Source organism: Syngnathus acus, chromosome 1 (assembly GCF_901709675.1).
Source record: "Syngnathus acus chromosome 1, fSynAcu1.2, whole genome shotgun sequence".
Classification (NCBI taxonomy): Eukaryota; Metazoa; Chordata; class Actinopteri; order Syngnathiformes; family Syngnathidae; genus Syngnathus; species Syngnathus acus.
Genome location: NC_051087.1, coordinates 3,086,463 through 3,108,184, shown reverse-complemented (window position 1 = coordinate 3,108,184; position 21,722 = coordinate 3,086,463). Strand labels below are relative to the sequence as shown.

Here is a 21,722-nt window from a genome sequence, read left to right as displayed (position 1 = left end):
GAGTCTCAACTTGCCCTTGTTTGGTTGGTCGACATGAGTGAACGGAAGTACAATCTTAATTTCCGTTTTTTACTATCAAATTAAAGCCGTGATTCGGAACCGTTTTTCTTCAACGGTGGTTTGAAGCTTTTCAATTCTTTCTTATTCAGCGATGTGCGCAACAGTTACATTTACACAAACTACGCGTCATATATCGCATTATCGTGAGAATACCCTTTTTATTATTATTTTTTTTAATAGGTCATACCGGAAGTGTTTAAACCGCTGTAAAGCAGGAAGTGGCGGCAAAAGCGACAGCCATGAGACCGCCGCTTTTACTCCGCTCCTCAGGCTACGTCTTCCGGGCATTTGTGGACTCATTTCCCCATTTTGGACAGAAGCTCCTCTGCCGTGCCGCCTCCGTGCCACATTTGTACACGTTGAGAAAAACGATGCACTATCAAACAGAGGAGAGAGGAAGCCCAAACACCCCAGAGTACCGGATTTATTTTAGTAAGTGAAGAACCGCCATTGTTGTGAAATAAACATAAACACACCCCCTCACAAATTAATCTCATGGTCTTGGGGGGTTATGGAAGGTTCCTGACAAAGTTTTGCCCTTGTCAGTAACGTCAGTATTAAAGCACCACGAACATTTGGAGTGTAAGTAACATTCCAGGGGTGCATCCTTATACTTTTCGTTTCTGAGTATTGTTTTATTTCGTCACCAAACCGTCTGTGTTAGCTTGACTTTTTTGTGTGTGTGTTTTTATGTTCTCCCCAAGAAAATTCAGATGGCAACTACATTTCTCCTTTCCATGATATCCCCCTTATAGCTCAGGAAGAACAGGTAACCATTATTTTGGCATTAAAATGGCCTTTTTCTACTTGTAAAATATATACTGTATGTGACATGTTCTTTCACCAGTGCAATGGTTTGCCAGCCAAGAAGGCCAAGAAGAACGGGAGTGAGGTACGTTCGGATAAGTTCTTATAAGAGTGGCGTCTTGTTAAATCTACGCTACATGTATTGCCAATAAGGACTTCATGAAGGTCTGTGTATGTTCAGGCGCTCTTCAACATGGTGGTGGAGGTACCCCGCTGGACCAACGCTAAGATGGAGGTAAGTGGACCCTGATATGCAATCTTGTTGAAAATTTTGAAATTTCAAATCCTTAAAAAATAGAATATATAGTCTCCTGCTTGAATACATTTCTTTAATATGAAATTCATTTACGTGATTTCTTTTGTTAGATTTCAACTACATCATTGACTGAGAGTGTACAAAATGTTACCTGTTTTTATTTCATTTTGAAATATCCATATTCTAGCATTTCAAAATATAGGGTTGCTATTGTCTATAAAACTTGACCTCATCCTAAGAAGCGGGTAAGAAACATTCGAGACCCCCCCTCCAAAAAATTACGCTTGGAGTATTCCTGCAATTACTAAAGACAAGAGAAATTGCGGAAATATTCGCACTGACTACGAGGGATGCGCGTGTAGTCACACACACGAAAAAAAGAACCAGACTCCTTCACCAGTTCAACCATTTCCAGATTGCGACAAAGGAACCACTGAACCCCATTAAGCAAGATGTAAAGAAAGGCAAACTCCGATATGTTGCCAACATTTTTCCACATAAAGGCTATATTTGGAACTACGGCGCCATTCCGCAGGTAAGGCGTGCATTCCTTCGTACCCTTGGCGCTAATGCTCATTAGTTTGTGCACAGTTATTGCTCAATTGTTTATAATTTTACTCTGTTCGTTGGAGAAGACGTGGGAGGACCCTAACCACATGGACTCGGAAACAAAATGCTGCGGCGATAATGACCCAATTGACATTTGTGACATTGGCATGCAGGTGAGAAGACTCGATACATGGAAAGGTTTTTGGGAATGTCCCTTTGCTTGGCTTATTTGCTGGCTTGTCCTTTTAGGTGTGCTCTCCCGGTCAGGTGATTCAAGTGAAGGTGCTTGGGATCTTGGCTATGATCGACGAGGGCGAAATGGACTGGAAGGTCATCGCTATCAATGCGGCCGACCCTGAGGCCAATAGCCTAAATGGTAAAATTTACTTATATTGTTCACTCTACATTAGATGACCTTAGCCAGAGTCCTAATGGCGCTGACACTATCATCAAAATGACGTTTTCATTTTAGACATAGTGGTTGCGTACAGTCAACAGTTCACTGTGAGATTCTCTCGGGGTGCAACTTTATATACGAGTTGTCTCATTTATTCAACTACAGTCAGCATCCACAACTGATCAATAAACTCTCTCTATCGATGTGGGCCAAGACAAAATCATCTGCAGCAGTTCTGCTTTTTACTTAGACATTGATGATGTCCGCAAGAGCCGGCCTGGTCATTTAGAGGCCACTGTCGACTGGTTCAGGAAATATAAGATTCCGGATGGGAAGCCTGAAAACCAGTTTGGATTCAACGCTCAGTTTCAAGATAAGGTATGATAATAGATTGGATATAAACATTTGTAAGAACTTGGTTGTTCTGTCCTGAGGCTTTGTTTCGTCATCCTAAGGACTTTGCTGTGGAGATGATCAAATCCACACATGAGCACTGGAGGGCACTAGTCCAGAAATCGACAAACAGTAGTGGGATTGAATGGTAAGATGTTCTTAAGAGTTGACCTTACGGAATGTCTCTGTATTGAAATTCATGCCTGGTTTGTTTTGTTTTCCCCAGTAAAAATGTATCATGCTCTGACAGTCCCTTCAATTGCAGCGCAAAAGAGGCTAAAGACGTGATTCAGTCGGTGAGACTTTATATAGAAGATCAGCAACTGGACATCAACAATATTCGGTCATTGCTAAATGCAACTTTTTATTTACGCAGGCGCCTGTGTTTGGTTGTGCGCACAGTGTTTCGCCAGAAGGTAAGTAGATGATGACTTATTTGGGTTTCCAAACTCCACACACTTGTAAATGCCCTTTCTGTACTTCTTCCTGTACAGTGGACAAGTGGCATTTTGTCTGAGTGATCGGGAAACTGAAAAGACGGACGCAAACTGTCACTTTGGTATCGATGGCGCCTTACTGTTTTTTAGCAGTATCAATAATGACTGGTAAGGATCTATCGTCACCTCTTTCGAATGCCATGTTTGCTGTCCAGTCAGGCTAAGTAGATTTTCTTTTTAACATTATAACCTAGCATAACGTTACTTGCTATCAATATGAACTTCTGTGTCCAATCACAAATGAAATATCATGTTTTGATCACCGTCATGTCATTTCCTTTTATTTTAATCGTGCGTTAGTAATCACAGAGATAACAGTCTTTTTCGTTGAGGTAGTTAGTTGGATATGTACATTTTTATGTTTTCTTGACACATCAAAGATTTGCACGATCTGCACCAAATGTGTGAATAAATCCACCGAATGATGTGGATGTAACCATGAAAGGAGCATACACAAACATTTGAAACTAGGGATGTATTTAGAATGGTAAAACTGTTTGTTTTTTTAATACAAGTCAAATAGCTTTAAATAAATATAGATTTATTAGAGGAAAAAAAAAAACACCCACACCTTGGCAATATCAGCAATGATATAATAACAGCTTTGAAATAAACTGCATTCAGTACATGACAATACTTAGTTTCATACCTATTTTTAATCCAATTTTATGGAGCATACCAATTTTCAGAACAAGAGAAGCCTTGAGAAATAAAACAGGAAATAAGTTTTAGTGTGTGCCTGCAAAAGAAAAAAAAAAGAACTTCGAGTTGTTTGAGCCAAGTACGTGCAGTACTCTTGTTATACCCGGAAAGTCATTCAAGCATTGCTGACTCAGCTTCAAGTATGGCTCTGCATTTTTTTTTTTTTCCTTCCACCTGCTAAATCTCTTAAATCACCTCACCACAACCTGCTACTGTTGCTGGGCTCTGTACAATGAACACATCACTGGATTTCTACAAACTCAAAAATATAAATTCAAATATTTGTCGCGCTAACAGTAAACATTACGATGAGATTGAGTGTACTCCTTAAGAGACCTGTGAAATCGATTCTTTGTAATTCGATCATTTGTGGGTCGGTTTGCCTCGAAGAACCAATGTTCACTTCAAGTTCTAAAAAAAAAAATCATTCTTGATATTCTCTGTACAATGTGACAAATCCATTTACACCCTGTTTTAAATAAAACCTTTTGTACTTTATTACATATACATTTTTTTTTTTCTGAAAAAAATTTGAAGTGCTTTCAGAAAATGAATTTGTTATAAGAGTGGGTGAATTGTTACTATAATGTTACAGTCATTCCATTATACATCACATTAATTAAAAAATAAAGAGGAAAAATCATACAATTGCTTAGTGGTTATAAATAAATTGAACTATACACAGGCACAAAGACGATAATCACTGCCTTGATTTTGCCTCGTAGCAAAAGCAAATAAATTGCTCTTAATTTATTCACTATCATACTTTCCCTTTAGTCACATCAGTGCATATACGTTGTGTTCATTTGAGGAAAAAAAAACCATCCTACTAGCTAAAAAAATAAAATAAAAATACAGGAACTTTTTTTCCCCCCCCTCACTAAAAATCTGTGTGACGTATTTTAGAAAAGATGAACCGGAACACAAAATACAACGGCACATCCCTGAATGAGGAAAAAGACAAAACAAATACAGGAAATAATGTACATTTTCTTTTTAAGTGTCCCTGATTTTACAGTAACATTAACAATTCAAATTTTCTTGCAGGTAGGTATGAAAGTAAGAAATGAACTTTTCCGCCTTTTAGGTGGCATGCAGTTAAACTGTAACCCAAAAATATTTAAAACAAAGAAATATGATTTTTTTTTTTTCTTTTTTTTTTTTTCTTCCTATTGCCAAAATGGTTTTGAGGTATATGACTGGTTGGTACTATACAATATTTAACAGCCTTCCTCTCACCGCCTAAAGAGTCTCACATTGTATGTTTTAACAGGTTCAATAGCACCCCATGAAACAAAATCCATCGGAACACAAAGAAAAACAATGACATAGGCTTTGCGCATTCTTTACAACAAACACAATTTATAACAGTAATTCCAAAAAGGGAATTTAACTTACTGTACACATCTCACCTATTTATTTTACAGTTAGATTACAAGAATGAAGCCACAGCAAGCCAGCTGCCCTCTGAAAAGTGACACCAAGCTTACCCTGTCCCATGCTCCTCCTCAGTGTATAAAAAGCACATCAGCTAAGCACCACAGACATAAAACTACACTTAAGTTTCACACTTCAGATCGGTTCAACGAACTTGCCGAAAGGTACACTTTTGCTGACAGTTAAACTGGAAAACCTTGGATGATAAAAAGCTTTTTTTTGTTTCTCCATCTTTAAAATGTTTAAAATAGCACCATTTGAATGGCTCAATGTGTAGTAGCCGAAGAAGCTCCAACACAATATGTTCTGAAGATCGTTTTTTTTTGCAGGAATTCGAAACAATATTGTGTTGTTTTACTTTAAGGGTGCACGCAAATTATTACATTGATTCATTGTTACGTGTAATTTTTTTTCGCATAGTTTTTATAATCAAAGTGCTCAAGATACACTGACGCACATCAACTTTTGATGCTAGCGATTTCAATTGTTTTTTTTTTTTCCATGATTTCCTGTTAAATTATTTCATTTGTTGTAGCAATACATTTTAAAAATACATCATTAGCACCTTGTAGTTGTCATTTTCAAATTTGGCATTCAATGCCATGTTGAAGTATTCAAACTATAGAATAAAACCACCAAAGCTTTGTTTCCAGTAAAAATCAAAAAAATCAAAGTAGGTCTGTGTGTACAATTGAGAAGCACCAGATGTTTTAACAGTGTGTATCTTGCAAAAGTTGCAACACAAAAATAAATACATCCATAGCAGGGTCAACAAGTAAAGCTCCGTTGTTAAAAATATAAAACACCTGAACCGGTTAGGAGTGTTTGTACGAGGCCAGTGCTGCAGTTGGTCATAGCATAAATAAAGCACCTTCATTTTTCATTTTCTTGAGGGTATTTTAAGCAAAGTGACTATAAGGTCCTGTGACCTTAGTGAAGGCATACGGAGATGTACTGACGTAGGTGTTGGTTGTACACGATGACGATCCCTCAATGAGTGCCTTGATAAAACGCTTATAAGGAGGCTCCCCAAGAGATTCTGACATCTCTGGATGCTCGCGCTTTGTCCCCCTCTTGTTGCTCTTCCCTGGCGTGCCCTCACCACCGTTCCTCTCTGCGTCTTCTTCCTTTTCTCGAGCCTTTTCAGCCATCTTTGCTTCCCACATGGCCAGCCCATGCTTAGCCTCGTTCAAATTTTTGTGCTGGTAGAAGACCAAGGATATGCGTGTTGGGTGATGACGGTCAGGATTTTTCAGAGGCGTGGTGGCATGCAGCTCCCGTTTAGCGCATTCAATGAGGACTGAGCCATGACTCGGTGCCACTGCCACTCCACCGATATCAGGGTCTAAGAAGTTGTGCTCATTATCTGACCAAATTTCTGGCGGCTTTGGTGGGGTTGTGGGTCTCTGTGGGGTTCCAGGCTCTTGTTTAATACCAGTCACCATGGGGCTACCGTTGAGCAGACCCAATCCCGTCTGTGTTTCTGGGTTTAAACACGCACCACTTAAGTGAGCACCAAACATCTTTGGGTTAGGAATACCCATTTCCTGCTTAACTTGCATATGGAATGGTCGTTGGCCTGGGGGGAACATTTGAGGACTCCCAAAGTATGGATTTGGCGATCCAAACTGATTGCCGTTACTCCCGGCAGCTGTATATTCTCGAAGACTGTGGGCAGAAGGCGCTCTCGAAAGGGGGTCCATGAAATGAGGGTCAGCGACCCCATTCGGACTACAGGGACTGAAGGCTCTCATGGGGTGAACTGGCCTCATGCTGCACGTGTTATAGCCATTGACTTGTAACCCATGATCTGCGTAATTTTGCGGATAATTGAGTTCATAACGCTGATGTGCTGCGTACTGCTGCTCAGAGTACAACACTTGCCGTTGTTGTTGTTGATACATCTCCAGTTGCTTTTGGTTCGAAGCATAGTACGGATGGTAGTTATCAAGAGGCATGCCGCCGTTGCACTGATAGACCGGGTATGATTGTTTAGATCCATCAATGAACGAGTTGGGTGCATGGACCGGGGAAGGGTAATGGTTTGCTGGTGTTGAGGGTTGATGATGAAACATGCTCCCTGGCTTTGAAGTGCTTGGAAATGATCCTGGATAACCAGGAAACCTGGGATATTTGGCAGCGTTCAGTGCACCGGGATAAGAGGTAAGAATGTTTCCGTGCTGTTGATGCTGCGGTTGCAAAGAATGAGCTCCAAGGGGTTCCATTGGTTGATCTGGATGATGAGAGGCCCCTATAGCACCTGGAACAGATCCCAAGAATGAGCTGATATAAAAGGCAATGCCAGAAACGATAAGAAAGTCAAAAAAGTTTTACCTTGCACAGGTGTGCTTAGAGTGATGTTTTCACAAGTCCCAGGTTTTGTTTTCGACGGGGTAACTTTCTCTGACTTATCATGAGAGTTGTCTAACATGGTATTCTTGATAGCTGCCGCTTTCTTAGCATCCAGCTTTTTTTGCCGACAAGACTTTGCGGGCTCTGAGAGCATGCGCACCTGGCGGCGGAAGGCACTGAGGGCTTGAATAGCACCCGATTTGATTTTTTCCTGCTGACCCTCCTCGCTGCCATATTCATCCGTGTTGGCAACCTTATACAGTGGTAGGACATGGAGCTGCTCATCCTCTGCTATCTTTCCAATCTCTCTATTGTCTTCCCTTGTTAACGTGCATACCTACAAAGAACAGAATGAGTTAACTACTACAGAACCAAAACAGAGGTTAGTTTAAAACATTTGTGGAGAGATGTTAAGATAGTCTGATGTTTTGTTTTCCTGTGTCACGTACAACAAACCTGGAAAAATATATTTAACTTACCACAGTGCTGCCCCCTTGCATGTTGTGAAGGTCCCTATGAGCATGAGCGCAGAAGTCCAGACAAGCAGTAACCCCAGAGAAGGGACGCCCCTCTTTTAACCCCAAACGGCAATCAGGTGCTCTGTGTTCGTGTTCCACCTGTTTCCAGGAACAACCAAATTTCACTCCGATTGACTCTTTGTAAAGTATTATCGTTAATTATACAGATGCAGTGTACTACACTTGGGTACTAGACAACCGATAGATGTGGTTTACCAAGCAATACAAAATAATCTCAACTAGTCCTCACCTGGTTTCCATAAGCTTCAGGTGCCATATTTTTATACAAGGGGCCCAGTAAGGTGGCCAGACCTTGAAGGTTTTGCTCCAGTCTCTCTTCCTAAAACCCAAATAGATCCCTTGTTAAATTGACATCATTGAATAGAATTAAAAATGTAACATTGTAATATCAGTGATAAGTATACAAGAAATCAATGGAGAATACCTCTCTGACGTCATCTCCTTGAAGTTTAAATTTTCTTGGAATTTTACTTCTGGCAAATTTGCAGCCATTGTAGTACATGCTCCATGAGCATCCGAAGGAGAATGACGCTCCACAAGCATCTGGATTTAATCCCTGGCATGCACAGGTCCTCCTGAAAAGGAATCATGAGAGTTTGAGGGTCTCACACCCGTTGTTTGAGTGTAAGCAAAATCGGAAACTTCAAGTACACATTGTAATGCACCTATTTGGAAACAGAAGTCCCTAAAGTAACTATCCACTTCATTGTTTTTTATTGTGTTGCGCCTTTCATTTGAGCATTTAACATTTTAAGCTTTTAAGATTTTGTAATTTCCTTGCCCACAGACTTTTGTTTTCTGCTTTGTGGTCACTCACTCTTCGTTGAGAGCACATCGTCTTTGGGTGAGGGCTCCATGCTTCGTTAGCGTTTCACTTAGCTCGAGGTAGAGTTTGTCAGCTAGGCTGGGTTGGATACCCTCCCAGACCAGGATAGCCACAATTATGCAGGCTGTCTCACATTTGTGTCCAGTGCGTTCTCGAACCAACACCAGTAGCTTTTCGTCTGCACTGGCTCGGCGGATCACCTGAATCAGATGATGAACATAAGTTATTGCACGTTTGAACGTCTCCTGTTTTTTTTTCACAATAGCAGATAGCAAATAGCGTGCCTACCCATTTGGCAATCGGGCACCCCTGTGTGCTTTTTCCTTCCTTGCCAGTATACACGACTTTCTCTATTCTGATGGCGCCACCATTTAAACCCGACCTTGAAAAAATAAGAATGATAAATGCTTACAATCAAAAAGTACCTTGTGATTATACTTCACGCAAAAGTGTCGTTTACCTTCTCACCATCTCCTCTCGTATACCGGCAACGGTAGGTGCCGATCCCAGATGAGTATAGTACGGGCCCTCATCCTTCTCACTGATTTGCTCTGAATAAAGGGATATTTCAATAGTTATTCACCATTTTATCACTAATGTAACCAACAATAGGTAACTCACCAACGCAGTGGCAGGATGCAATGTCATATTGTGTTTTAATCGGCGTATCAAGTAGACTTTTTACTGGGGTGTCCAATAGCTTCATCGGAGAATCCATGAATCTCTGTAGGAGTTGCTCTTTCGTGGGCGTGGAATCAGGTGTTCTTTTTAAAGCTGTCATGGACATAGCAACTCCAGATGCTTCCACTTTATACATGTCAGTGTTGGTTGACAGGATTGTGACGGGCCCAGAAGATTCCACTTTGACTTTATTTGAATTAATGACAAATGATTTCTTCTCAAACACAGGGGATAGTTGGTACTGTTTTAGACTTTGTTCCATGGAGGCCAGGATGTTGTTCTGCCTTGTATTCTCACACACAGACTGTTGAGTCTCCTGCTTGATTTGCAATCTACCCAGTTGCTGCTGTGAGCTAGGCAAATTAAACCTGGGTTCGTTTTCAATTTTTACATTAGGGAGGCCATGTTTGCTATCTCTGGTGTTTTGTGTAGAATGGGAAGAGACTTGTCTCTCCTGCCTTTGTAACAGATGCATCCGTAGAGCTTCATGCTTCTGGATTTCTCCGTGGAGAAGTGGCGATCCTGGGTGAGATCCCCTTTGCAACTGAGAACATGACTTCAATTGGTGCTCAGTCTTCGGGTACATATGTGTTGGTATCTGTTGGTTTACTGCACCTTGTGGCAAATAAGTCTGTGACTGCGTCGAAATACGAGAGTCCTTATCGTTCGGTGGGTGGCAGTTATTGGGTCGTTGCAGTTGATAGTGCCGAGAATCACCGCTGCCTGAGTTTGGAGAAAACGATCTTTGACGTTGTATAGGACTACCTGTTGTGTTTTTGTAGGTAAAGTGACTGCCGGGCTGTACAGAGTTGCTTTTGTGTTGTTGGTTAAGTTGAACCTGACTTGGCTGCGGCTGACTGTGAGGTCTGTATATGGGAGATTTAAGTTGTTGTTCTTCAAATTGTGGCGGGTGGGACAGTGGACGTGGAAGAGTATAGTGCTGCTGTTGCTGGGTTGTGAAAAATTCAGGCGACAATGTGTCCTGAAGTTCAGGGTTGTCACATAAGTGCTTTGACTGCATGGGACCGACGTAATACCCCCCGGCCTGTTGATCGTGCTTTGTCTGGGGTGGAGGCTGCTGCACAAAATTTGTGTTCGAATTTGATTGCTGCCACTCTGAATCATTGTTGCCAGGAGCTGAAGCACAGTGTGGGTGGGCTAAGAGTTGTTGTTCCTGTATGCTATTAAATCCCTGAATGGTTTCTTTAAAGATTCCAGGTGACTCGAACCTTTTTACCGGGTTTGCCTCCGAAATCGGACAGTGCACCTGGAGGCTACGTCTCTGTTGGTCTGCCATAGCCTTGGCAGGGAACCCCCTCTTTTCCTGCTCCGCCTGGGATGGCAGACCACTTGTCTGTTGCTTGGAAAGGTTCTGTTCCATCCAGCTGCCCTGATGGAGAGTTGAACACAAGTTGCCCGTCTGCTGTGTTGTGTTATCTAGATTATTTTCTAATCCAGCTGCCTGAATTCTTTGCTGTGGATTGGGTCCCATAGTGCCCCTGCCGTCAGCTCCATGTATGTTTCCAATATTCTGTTGGAAATTGTTCGCTTGAATCTCAAACTGCTGAGCATGACCAGACCCAGGTTTCCCGCATTGCACCATATTCTGTACTCCAGAGTTGGGTGATGACCCATATTTGGGCAAAACAGCATCAGTTGTCTGAAGAGAATCGAAATTGAAGTCCTGGTTGGCATTCTCATATGTTTGTTGAGAATTTTTGTCATGGGGATAGCACCGTGGGCCATTTTTATGTTGTTGCAAGGAGTTGGCAATATTTGATGAACGGACTATACCGGGAAGCTGATCAAGAGCTCTTTCGTGGCCAGAGAAAGACGGCGGCTGCTGTTGGTGCTGCTGTTTTTTCTGCTGGTAATCTGTTTCATGATTGTTGGAGTATCCGTTCACTATATAGTTGACGGAGTCCAAATTGTCGACTTCTTCAGGGATACCACCTGTCTCAGTCTGTCGCCGTTGCAATTTGAGCATCTGGGCAGAATTGGAGAACTCTGAAGTCAAAGTGGAAGGCATCAGATCTTCACCGGGCACTTTATTAGTTAGAGACCCATTCATAGCATCTTGTGTCCCAGACCTCTGTGGGGCAATTGATACTTGCTCAGGATAATATTGAGACAAAGTTTTCTCTAACAGATCTCCCGGTGTACTTTCTATCGTCGAGGTTGTGAGTACAGCACCATTCATTGAGACTTGTTTAGTTCTTGGCAGAGCAAAATGGTCTCCATTAGGAATTGTACAATTATTGTTTCCTAATTTGAGCTCTGCCTGTGTTTGGCATTCAAATTCTGCGTTTTTTGCCAATTCAGAAATCTCCGAATCTACTTTAAATTTCTTCGACTGGCTGGCCAGGAATGACTGTTCAGCAAGTACATGCTTGAAATCTCCATTCATTAACTCTCCATTCATCATAAAGGATCCCTGATCCAACAGGCCCTGTACTGATCCAAGGTCATTACAGTTTTCTTTTTGTCTCTTCATGGAGCCGGCCTCTGTGCTGGCCTTGTAATTGTTCCAGTTTCTGTCACCAGTAATTTGAAGAGGGTCTCCATCTGAAAAGGTCCCCCCATTCTGGAGTTTGCTCGAGATGTTGCAGGACGTGGCAATTTTCTTGAATGTCGAACTTTCTTCCGTCTCATGTCTGGTCTGGTCTCTTTCCATCTGGCCTGCTTAGAGTCCATTCACAGGCTGCCCTCTCTGCGTCCTACAAAACAAAGATGTTGAAAAAAAATGGTTATAGAGGCTTAAGACAGATTTATTTTTGCATTCTTTCACCTTATATCCCAAGTAACATCGATCCCAAGCGATTACTTATACACTCTTAATTGAGTTTCAGATATTCCGTTTCATCTACAACCTAAATGAGAATGTTTGGAATGTTTACGATAAAACAATCAAGATCATTTGTGTCATTATTTTGATACAATTGATTTTCTCAACGAATGTCCACATGGGAAACTATTTTGCTTTGCTGGGTGAGCTACTACAATTCCTTCATCGTCTTGGTCACTCGCTGTATCCCGCAATGTCCCTGAATTAAAAGTACTTCATCGCTCAATAACATGTCAAGCAAGTGTCTTGAATCTTCTCTTGCTGACAGAAGCAAAACGTGCAGCTGTCTGTTTTCAGAACGGCAAGCGAGAGGCATACCCAAATCAAAGAGTTAGGTCGGTTGTTTAGGGCAAGTTTGCCTTTTCATACGTGTTGGACACAATTGAAGTTTTTATTATTAGGCTACAACACGGCATACGCAATTGATAGACTCATAGAACTGATAGCTTCAGGGCTAATGCTCCCCCCCTCCCTTTTCTGGTCTGGTGCTCTGTAAATCAGCAACTAAGTCAAGAGGTTAGTGTCGCTCCATTCCTTTGGGACTCGCCGGGGTTTACAAAGAACCAAGCGGAGCCAAGCAGCTTGTCACAGTTGGATACACCCACTCTGACAACAAAAAAAAATAATCTTTGTGAACCGAGGACAAAGCCAGAGATCCCAGCTGAATGTAGGCCTGTTTGCACACATGCATACAAACTCATGCAATGGCAAGGATCACCGGAATTATATTTATTGGATTGGACTGAGTGTTGGATACAGCCACTTGAGTTCATATATCTATGAGAGTTGCGGAATATTATTTTGTAGTAGATGAGCATTGAACAAAAAGCTACTATGGGTCCGGTGAGAGTGCCTGTTGGATCGCATTAGACTTTTTCTGATGTTATGATATTTTCTTCCCATCCCGCTAGCAACTTATTTTTCCATAAGAATCATGTACATACAATTTTAGGTTTGACTCAACTTGGCTCGGAGCTGTCTGTGTCCGGACGTCAGTGTCGTGTAATTGCACATCAGGTTGCTCTGCACTACTATTTGTCATTCATCCAGTTCTCTCTTGTTTTAAGACCCGTGCTGTTTGAACATGTCTTTTAAGTGATGTTGTTGCAAACTAGCTAGTCACCTTCATGGTTACAGCCTCTTCAGGCTGGATATTTGACAGTCTGATCAGTTATCCTGTCAATTTGTATTAAAAAAAAAATGTTTTAATGAAGCTACCCTGGAAAAAAAACAACAAATTAATACCATGGCTTTGTCTCGGGTAGTTAGTACAAGGGACAGTGTAATATGAGTGTGGATAGTTGATGCCATGTATTTGCTGTGACACGGTGGTCATATGTGACATTCACCCCCTCACAACAGCTGCTAGGAGACTCCAGTTCCTAACATTCAGGTTGAGACTTTGGCAGGAGGCTAAAAAGCACTCCTGTCAAAGGGTCGAGAGTATTGTATTCAACCCTGTCCTAGTGAAATATCATCCTTGGCTAGCCCAAGTGTAATTAGGTCAAATTATTAGCATCCCAGAGTTTTTTTAAATTCAACCAAGCCCTAAATATAGAGAATGACCGTGCAAAGCATACATCTATGACAATATTTGCACAATTTAGCATTCCAGCTGACTGCAAACTTTTATCTCTTCTCCCTCTCGTTTTTTGCCCCCCCCCCCACCCTTGTCCCTCTTGCCAGTTTCACCAGATGGACTCTTACATTTACGTTATTTCAGTTCTTTTTAGTCATTGGCTAGACTGATTTACTGGAATGAATTAAAAATATAGAATATATTTTTAAAAAAATGCCATGTAATAATTCAAATTAAACCTACTGCCCACATTTTTTAATGCCAAAAATATTTGAAAACAAATTTTCCGTCAAGTTTAAATTCAAACATACTAAAGAAAAAAAAAGTTGAATACAACTGATCTGTACTCAGTGATTCTTTGTCATACCACTAGGGGGAGCCCGTGTACCACTTGTGCTACTATCACCACACTACATCACTGTCGTAAACTGTAGGAAAAGAGTCAGTTGTTTTTCGGGCTACAGTTAAAACACTCTTAAGCGTCAGTTGCCCCGAGATGCCCGCTCAACTGTTAAGACAGACGTTCATTCATGCACCACATCTGACCAACTTACTTGGCCCAGCCCCTTACACTTGTGATTCACATCACATGGCGCACTGTTGCACTGCTTCCAAATGTACCTCACATGGTCACTCATAACTCTTGGAATGAACAGATGCTAAGAAACAAACGGCTCCTGTGTCTTGCAGTATGGCCTTAATCCTTCAAAATGATGCGGGGGGTGCGTTTAACCGTTGATGTATTCTTAGTTGTCAAACAAGCAGAGGTTGTGTTGGAATCTTGGGAATGTTTAGCTTTTTTTTTTTTCTTCTTTCTTTAAATGACATAGAGCAGGCCTCTTTTCAAATTTGCACTTGTGCATGATGCAAAGTAACCATGGTCGTCTCTGAAAATAATGTTTATCTGATAATTTATGGATTCCGTTTGGAGATGTTTGTAAGTTAGGTGGAGGTCTGGAACACGCATGCTAGTTTTTCCATGCTGCTCAAAAATTTGCGAACGTGACTTTGCTTTGAACAGCAAGAGGTCTACTTTTCAAATCTGGTACAGTAGAACAGATTCGTGTGATTTGGATTCCGGTAGTGTGATGTAATCTGGAGTATCTGGAGTCCATAAGGAAACATTTTTTGACTGATCTTTTTTCTTTTTTTCTTTTTGCTTTCCTGCTAAGACTTATTATATAAATAAATAATTGCTATGTAGGTAGATTTACCTTCTAGAGAAATTCAAATTTAGTTTGATTAAAAAAACATCTAATCTTCTTTCAAACTAACAAAGTTGATAAATGACCCCAAACCCAGCACATTGGAGATACTCTCCTGTTTTTAATTTGGTTCCCTCGAGAACTTCCTCCTCCTCCTCCATACCAACTTCACTCTTCTTTATGTTTAATGCAAAACAGATGTAGTCGACTTGGCGGCGAGATTCCTCTTTCGCTGTCTTTGTCCGGCATTTTTATTTTTTTAGGTAATTGCATTTATTTGTCTTCCACATCTTGTAATTATTTAATCACCATTTTGTTTTACTTAATAAATTAAAAATGATTGAACGCAAAGACCTTGAAATAACAAAAAAGACATTGAAATAACTTACAAAAGTAGACTAGGTTTTTCCTGCATCATTTGTTCATGTAAATCAACTAAAATGGGGACTCCAGAGAAATCTTTAAGATGGGAAAAGAATTCCTTGCAACTTGAAGACTCCTCTACAAACCACATCTAAGAGTGCCACTCATACATGTGCTCACACCATAAACACAATAATGCCAAACGTTTTGGTCATGTGGGACTGTTTCCAGATGATTTTTGTTAATGGAAAATGCATGACTGTCAATGTTTTCCCTATCAGGAAGCATTATGGGGTTTCAAAGTCATTGATTTGTTGAAACTTTTGAAAGAAATGTTGTCATAAGTGCTTTTACTGCCTGTAAGAGGCGAGGCTGAACTGCATGAACCGGCTGAACTGGATGAACTGCTAACAGCCAAAGTCTTTTATGAAAACAGACATTTCAATTCATTGACTAGTTTATAAGTTGAAGGATTGGGAAAAAAAACGACACAGAAGCCTTTTATTATCTCTCTTTTAGACTCAGGCTTGAAGGAGACAGTTGAGAACCCCTTTGACCTGGCTCAAGCGTGTTTTTTTTCTGTCGCATTCCTCTTTTCCAGAGAAGGCAACCCCTCTGATAGTAAACAGCAGTTGAACCTTAGCCTAGATCAAACTCTGGTCAAGCAAGTTCTGTCTGCTTGAAACAGATGAAAATGGAAGCGACCCTTCCTGTTATCCGATTATCAAATTACTCAGAGCATAAATTAAAATCCCAATTGCCCTGTTTTATACTTTCACGGCTTGGTAACTGATCTAGACTACACCTCGCAAAGCAGCGTGTCTCCTTCCGACCTTCTCGCCTTGCAGCAGTCAATATATCTGACTCACTTGATGAACTGTGCGCGGAGAAAAGTTAATTTATTTCAGGCCACATGGTAGCCATGGTTACCGTCTTATGAGTGCTCCAAAGACCATCTGGTGTGAACATTACCCTAGCGCTACTGACTACACGATAGGCTTGTCCTACCACCTGAAATCACATTCATGATTATTCCAATCGGAAAAGATTAACAATTGCATGATTTTATTTGATTTTTTTTCCCCATTCAGCCACTTGCCTTCAATTGAAGCACTGTAACATTTTGCGAAACATTTTCCGTCTGTTTGCGCGACCACTTTGACGCCGGCTTCGATATATAAACAGGAAATAGGGGCGAACAGTAAACAGAGGAAATATTTTATAAGGGGAAAATCTAAACATGGCAACAGACCGATTTGTGAGTGTACATGCTACTCTGTCCATCGTTTCTCTTTCTCTTTCAGTAAGATATGCAGACAGTTTCTCATCGCATCTCTTTACAGTCTAAGTTTAGCTGAAATCAAACCTGCCAATTATCACACTTTAGGATTTAAAACCTTGTAGTTTCCCCTGGGCTGTCCAAATCAAAAGACACCACTTGTTGGATGGATTTCACTTCAGCAACCTTATTTCGAGCTCAAACTCCTCGACAGAAGTAGTCTGTGATGTCATTCAAGCGCTTTGGTTCAGTTACGCTTCTGGTTATCATTTTTGCTTCAACATTGTGTCCGTGTCGCTCTTCCTTACGCAGGTAGCGGAACTTTTAACTCTCCACCCAAATTCCAGACAGCAGAACTCGTAAAAACAGATCCTATTAGCAAACGGTCGGAAGTCTGAACGCAGGCGAGCGAAGACGGTGTTTAATTTGGGATGCTTACGTAACCCGCTGCTTGCCGCGTTAGCGAACGCTACGATAGTGTTTGTAAACACAGCGGCCATGTGCATGCGCTCATGTGGAGGAAGTTTTTCCGTCACTGCCCTCACCGGGGGTAAATACGGACATCGATACTTACTTACGCACTTTATCATCTTAATTATGAGGCCTTTGTCTTATTAAGTCACAAATTCAATTTGACTTCTTTGTATTATTTCTTCACCAAGCTCTCCTTTGCTGCATGATTTGTTTCTAATATTATCCTTAAAAATACTTCTTGTCCTGTAAATGTGCAAATGTCAAAAAAAAAAAAGAAAAACTGTAGCACTGATTACTTTCCGTTCTGGTCTTATTCTGCTTCTCCCATACAACAAAACAACCCTCCAATAGCGCGCAAGGAAAATCAATACTGAAGAAATCAATACACCACTCTCTATATCGCCATTTTGTTTGAGGAAAGCAGTCAAGCTAGAAGCAAGTCTAAAGCTGGGTTTGTTTTCCTGTGTTATTTGTTCAACTACCTCTGGGTGGAAATATGATGCGTGGGCTGGACACAGCAAGGTCAGAGGTGAAGGCTCGGGTATTGTAAGTGGCCGGCATTGTTGCGGCGCACTATGGCAACTGGACATTCTTTCCTTGTTGGTCAAATTGTCTTTTGCCCCCTGCAAGTGGCATAAAGGGGATTTTTAAAGCCTTGGCCAAGGAGCCGCACGGAAGGTGTGGACAGATGAGAGCAGCAATGTGAATGTGATTGATCTGCTTGGCCCATCCCCCGCTATTCCCCCCCCCTTGGTTCCTCTTGGGGTGCAGCAGTGCAGATATTTAAAAAGATGCTCTGACAGCTCATTGATTAGCTTTCTGATTCAACCATTTTGATAACTCAAAAGACCACCGAGTGTTTTGATTGTGTAAAAAATCATTTTGACCTCCATGATAGGTGAGGATTACATTGCCTTGTTCCCAGTGACGACCAATGCCAGTTTGTTAAACTAGCAGGTTTAAGGGTCCAATCCAAACTCTCTATCTTGAAGCAAGTATTACCTGAGGCACATTGTAGCGCCATTTCCACAGTCCTCAGTAGAATACACCAGTCGAATACACATCCTTGAGGGAGATGTGTTAGATTCTAATTGGCCAGATGTTAATCATTAAGTAGCACTTAGTGAATGCAAAAAAACCCAACAAAAAAACAACTAATTAGCTATTTGCTGTTAAGGCCTAACACATCCAAATTGACATGTTCTTGTGACTTTTCGGGATTAATTGCGCTTGTTATGCAAACCGTCGTCACACTATTATCACTTTGAATCATGTGATCAATTTATAATTTTTGAGTTATGACTGGTGGGCTGCTACTCTCTTATCTCAAGTTTAGAAAAACAAACCATAAATCATACAGCACAAAATGAAGGCAATATTGAGTCAAAGCTTCCTTCCACCCCAAAAAAAAAAAAGTCCTTTCTCAGAAGACATTTGCCTTTCTGCCTGTTTGTCATTCACCAGCAAAAGCAACAAAAGCAGATTCACAGAGAAACACAAGGTAGCCCAGCTGCACTGCCGTGCGGAACTGCACGATATGTCCGACGTGGACTTTTGCTCTCACGCACAAAAATGGTGCTAGCAAACGTATAGATGTGAAAAAGTCAGCTTCAGATAGCACTATTGAATTCAATTTAACATCAGATAAGAATGGCCGTTAGTTCAGAAATAATTTAAAAAAAATCTTGTCTCTGTACACTCCCTCTGAAGTGCTCATTTAAAAATAAAATGGAACATTGTGGAAGGAGAGGCATCAGACAGCAATTATTTCCGATGGAAAAAAAAACAAAGCACAAGGAGCTTGAGATTCAAAATGTTCCAATATGTGTTCAAAATAAGAAAAAAAACTCCGAAGAGAACGCCAAATGTGTTTCTTGCTTTCAGCCGGCAGAACAAGAAAGAAAAATGTCAGCCATGTTGGAGTAGCTTTATCTAAAATCCCCTCCTTATTATACTTGCTCTTGTTTTTTTGCGAGGGGACGTTAGCTGCCTTGCTCTCAAAAATACATCCCGTGTTGAAAACGAAAAAAAAAAACAAGCAGAATATCCCCCCCCCACCCACTCCACAGCAAATCCTCACCTTCTTTCACGTCCCTCCACTTTGTACCAATTCCAACGAACCGTCTGGATCTCCCCTGTAACAAATCCTAAAGGGCAGCCATCTTGCCTCCTTCTGTTCTTCTATGAAACAGACTATCCTCCACATCAATATTCATGCGAAGCACTCTGACGTCCGCTCTCATCATCAGGCGAAGCCGGGGTGTCGCTGTTTGCCGGCTGCACAATCCGAAACCAACTCTGGTTTAATACGACCGAAGCGCTCGGAGTTGACCCCGAAAATACTGCGTGCGGGTCAGGGGGAAGATCCCTTGTTTTGCCGACAAACTCCAAATAGTCCCAAAATCACTTTCCTGCTGAGTCTTTCCCACACAAAGGGACAGGTTTTCTTTTCCCCCCCCCACCCCCTTGTGCGCCCTCCTCTCTTTTTCTTCTTCCCTCAGCCGCACACAATAGTGAACACTATGATGGCTGCCCTCAAGCAATGGAGTGGATTCAGGACAGGACTCCACCCCCTCCCACATTTTGTTAAATATTGCACTGGTCTCAACTGTCTAACTGTGGCAGGCTGAGAAGATGTCTCCGCCCCTCTTCTTTCTGAGGGAGGAAACCGAGTGACTTTTTTTTTCCCTCCTTTTTCACTCTCGGTGACTTCCTTCCATATTCTGTCGATCGGCCGCCGCTTACGCAAGTTTCCCCTTTAACAGCGTGAATGTTTTGAAAACGTCACGCTGATAATTAGATAGCGACTGGGCCAGTTTGGAGTGCAAGCAGTTTAGCAATGGACTCGTTTCTACAGGCCGTGACTTATTTCGGCACGCTTCGGCTGTCTGTCTGTCTGGCTCGATTTTAGAGTGCAGACAACTCTAGGGTCTGCATGCGGGTTGCATTTTTTTTTTTTGCTCTGTGTGTCTGCCAAGACCCTCCTCCTGTTGACACTGGCCACGTGGACTTGTAAGAGCTAGACGGCAGACAGGGGGAAACCCTCGTGGATGTTTCTAGAGACAGTATGAAACACTTAGAATTGCAAAAACGTGATATGTTGCTCACTAAATTTGAAAGAGCCTGAATATTGCGCAAGAGTCACTCGAATCTGTTGCACGTTGCACAGATTATAAAAAAAAAAAATAGAGTGGACATACTCGTTTTATGGTGATTAGTTTTTCAATCCTCTCTGCTAACAGGTGGGTTTGAAAATAATCTGTCTTTAAATGCAGCTCAAGCTTAAAAGCAGACCCCTCCTCTTTTCCACCGAGCCACTGCCTTGCTTGCGGTGACATTTGTTGACTCAATAGTTTCAGGCTGAGAGCAGAAAAGGAGATTTGTTTTTACACAGAATGGGGGAGGGGTAGTGGCCAAAAGAGGAAGGAGGAGTTGCTCGAGCTCTAACACATTCTGCCCGAACAAAATAGACCCATTATTTATTATTATTATTTTTTTAAATACGTCAAACCAGGCATCTCTGATTTACCCGTTATGTGAATTATATCTTATTTATTTTTATTGTAACATTTTTAGTGCGTTGCAATAGTGGAGGTCAACTGCTGCCTTTTGAAAATATGCCTTCAGCATAATGTCGATAGACATTTAGTATTTGACATCACAGAGCACTTTTTACTTCTGGGCCAAAGACTCTTAACAGCAAGTGTGAGACAAACCAAACAGACTTAATAAAGGTATAAAAACTAATGGAGGTGAGGGGTGGGGGTGTCAAATGGCTCAGCAGGAGTTGGGGTGGATTGCTCACAGTTGAAGAAAGTGAGTCTGAGTTTTGTCGGCGAGGTGAGCGACGGTTGCTTTGACTGAAGAAAGTTTGACACTTGTTTAGGATTCATCTGAAAATAGCAGAGCATATTTTTGGTGAGAGAACCCAGTTTTGAGGACCCCCCCCTCCGTCCCCGCTGAGAAAGCCCAACTCGTACCTCAAAATCTCTAAAATAACTTCCTTGACATAGGACCCCCCTTCCCAAGAGCTACTGTACCTCGTAAATCTGAGATTATCTCGTCGTTCCTCGCACCCTGTCACATTTCAAAGGAGGAGAGGCGTGTGCCATCACCTCATCTGTAAACACAGCGGTGGCCTCATGCTGACCCCCGGGGTCATCAAAATGGAGGCACACTTGTCACTTGGCTGACTTCACACTTGGAGGATCATCTAACTGGAATTGAATCTGATGTTCAACTGCGACAAAGATTCAATCCCGGTTTGATTGAAGGTGATAAAAGCGCTGATTTGCCATTTTTGTGACGTTACGGTAAAGTGACATTTCTGTCACATGACAGCAGGGTCCTCTGCTTGGGGCAAAACTGACAAAAGCAACACTTTTCCTAATCTCGGCTGGGATTAGCATACATCTCACCCGGGGCAATCCAAACACACACATTTTCTCTTTATTTGGTGTCACAACAACATGGCCTCTGCC

The 21,722-nt window shown here is 41.6% G+C and overlaps 2 protein-coding genes across 2 annotated transcripts; one reads left to right on the top strand and one right to left on the bottom strand.

Annotated features, from left to right (window-relative positions):
• Positions 1-265: 265 nt before the first annotated feature.
• Positions 266-3,717, top strand: ppa2 (inorganic pyrophosphatase 2). The gene is made up of 12 exons (XM_037258018.1): positions 266-492; positions 765-829; positions 908-952; positions 1,049-1,102; positions 1,539-1,658; positions 1,759-1,845; positions 1,922-2,048; positions 2,320-2,447; positions 2,525-2,610; positions 2,689-2,758; positions 2,839-2,878; positions 2,957-3,717. The coding sequence occupies exons 1-12, from the start codon at positions 300-302 to the stop codon at positions 2,977-2,979; spliced, it is 1,038 nt and encodes a 345-aa protein (XP_037113913.1). The 5' UTR covers positions 266-299; the 3' UTR covers positions 2,980-3,717.
• Positions 3,718-4,822: 1,105 nt separating this feature from the next.
• tet2 (tet methylcytosine dioxygenase 2) lies at positions 4,823-19,736 on the bottom strand. Its single transcript, XM_037257928.1, has 10 exons — positions 19,322-19,736; positions 9,437-12,213; positions 9,276-9,366; positions 9,104-9,197; positions 8,807-9,015; positions 8,414-8,564; positions 8,219-8,308; positions 7,930-8,067; positions 7,433-7,787; positions 4,823-7,358 (listed from the first exon to the last, which is right to left on the bottom strand). The coding sequence occupies exons 2-10, from the start codon at positions 12,168-12,170 to the stop codon at positions 5,998-6,000; spliced, it is 5,223 nt and encodes a 1,740-aa protein (XP_037113823.1). The 5' UTR covers positions 12,171-12,213; positions 19,322-19,736; the 3' UTR covers positions 4,823-5,997.
• Positions 19,737-21,722: the final 1,986 nt, after the last annotated feature.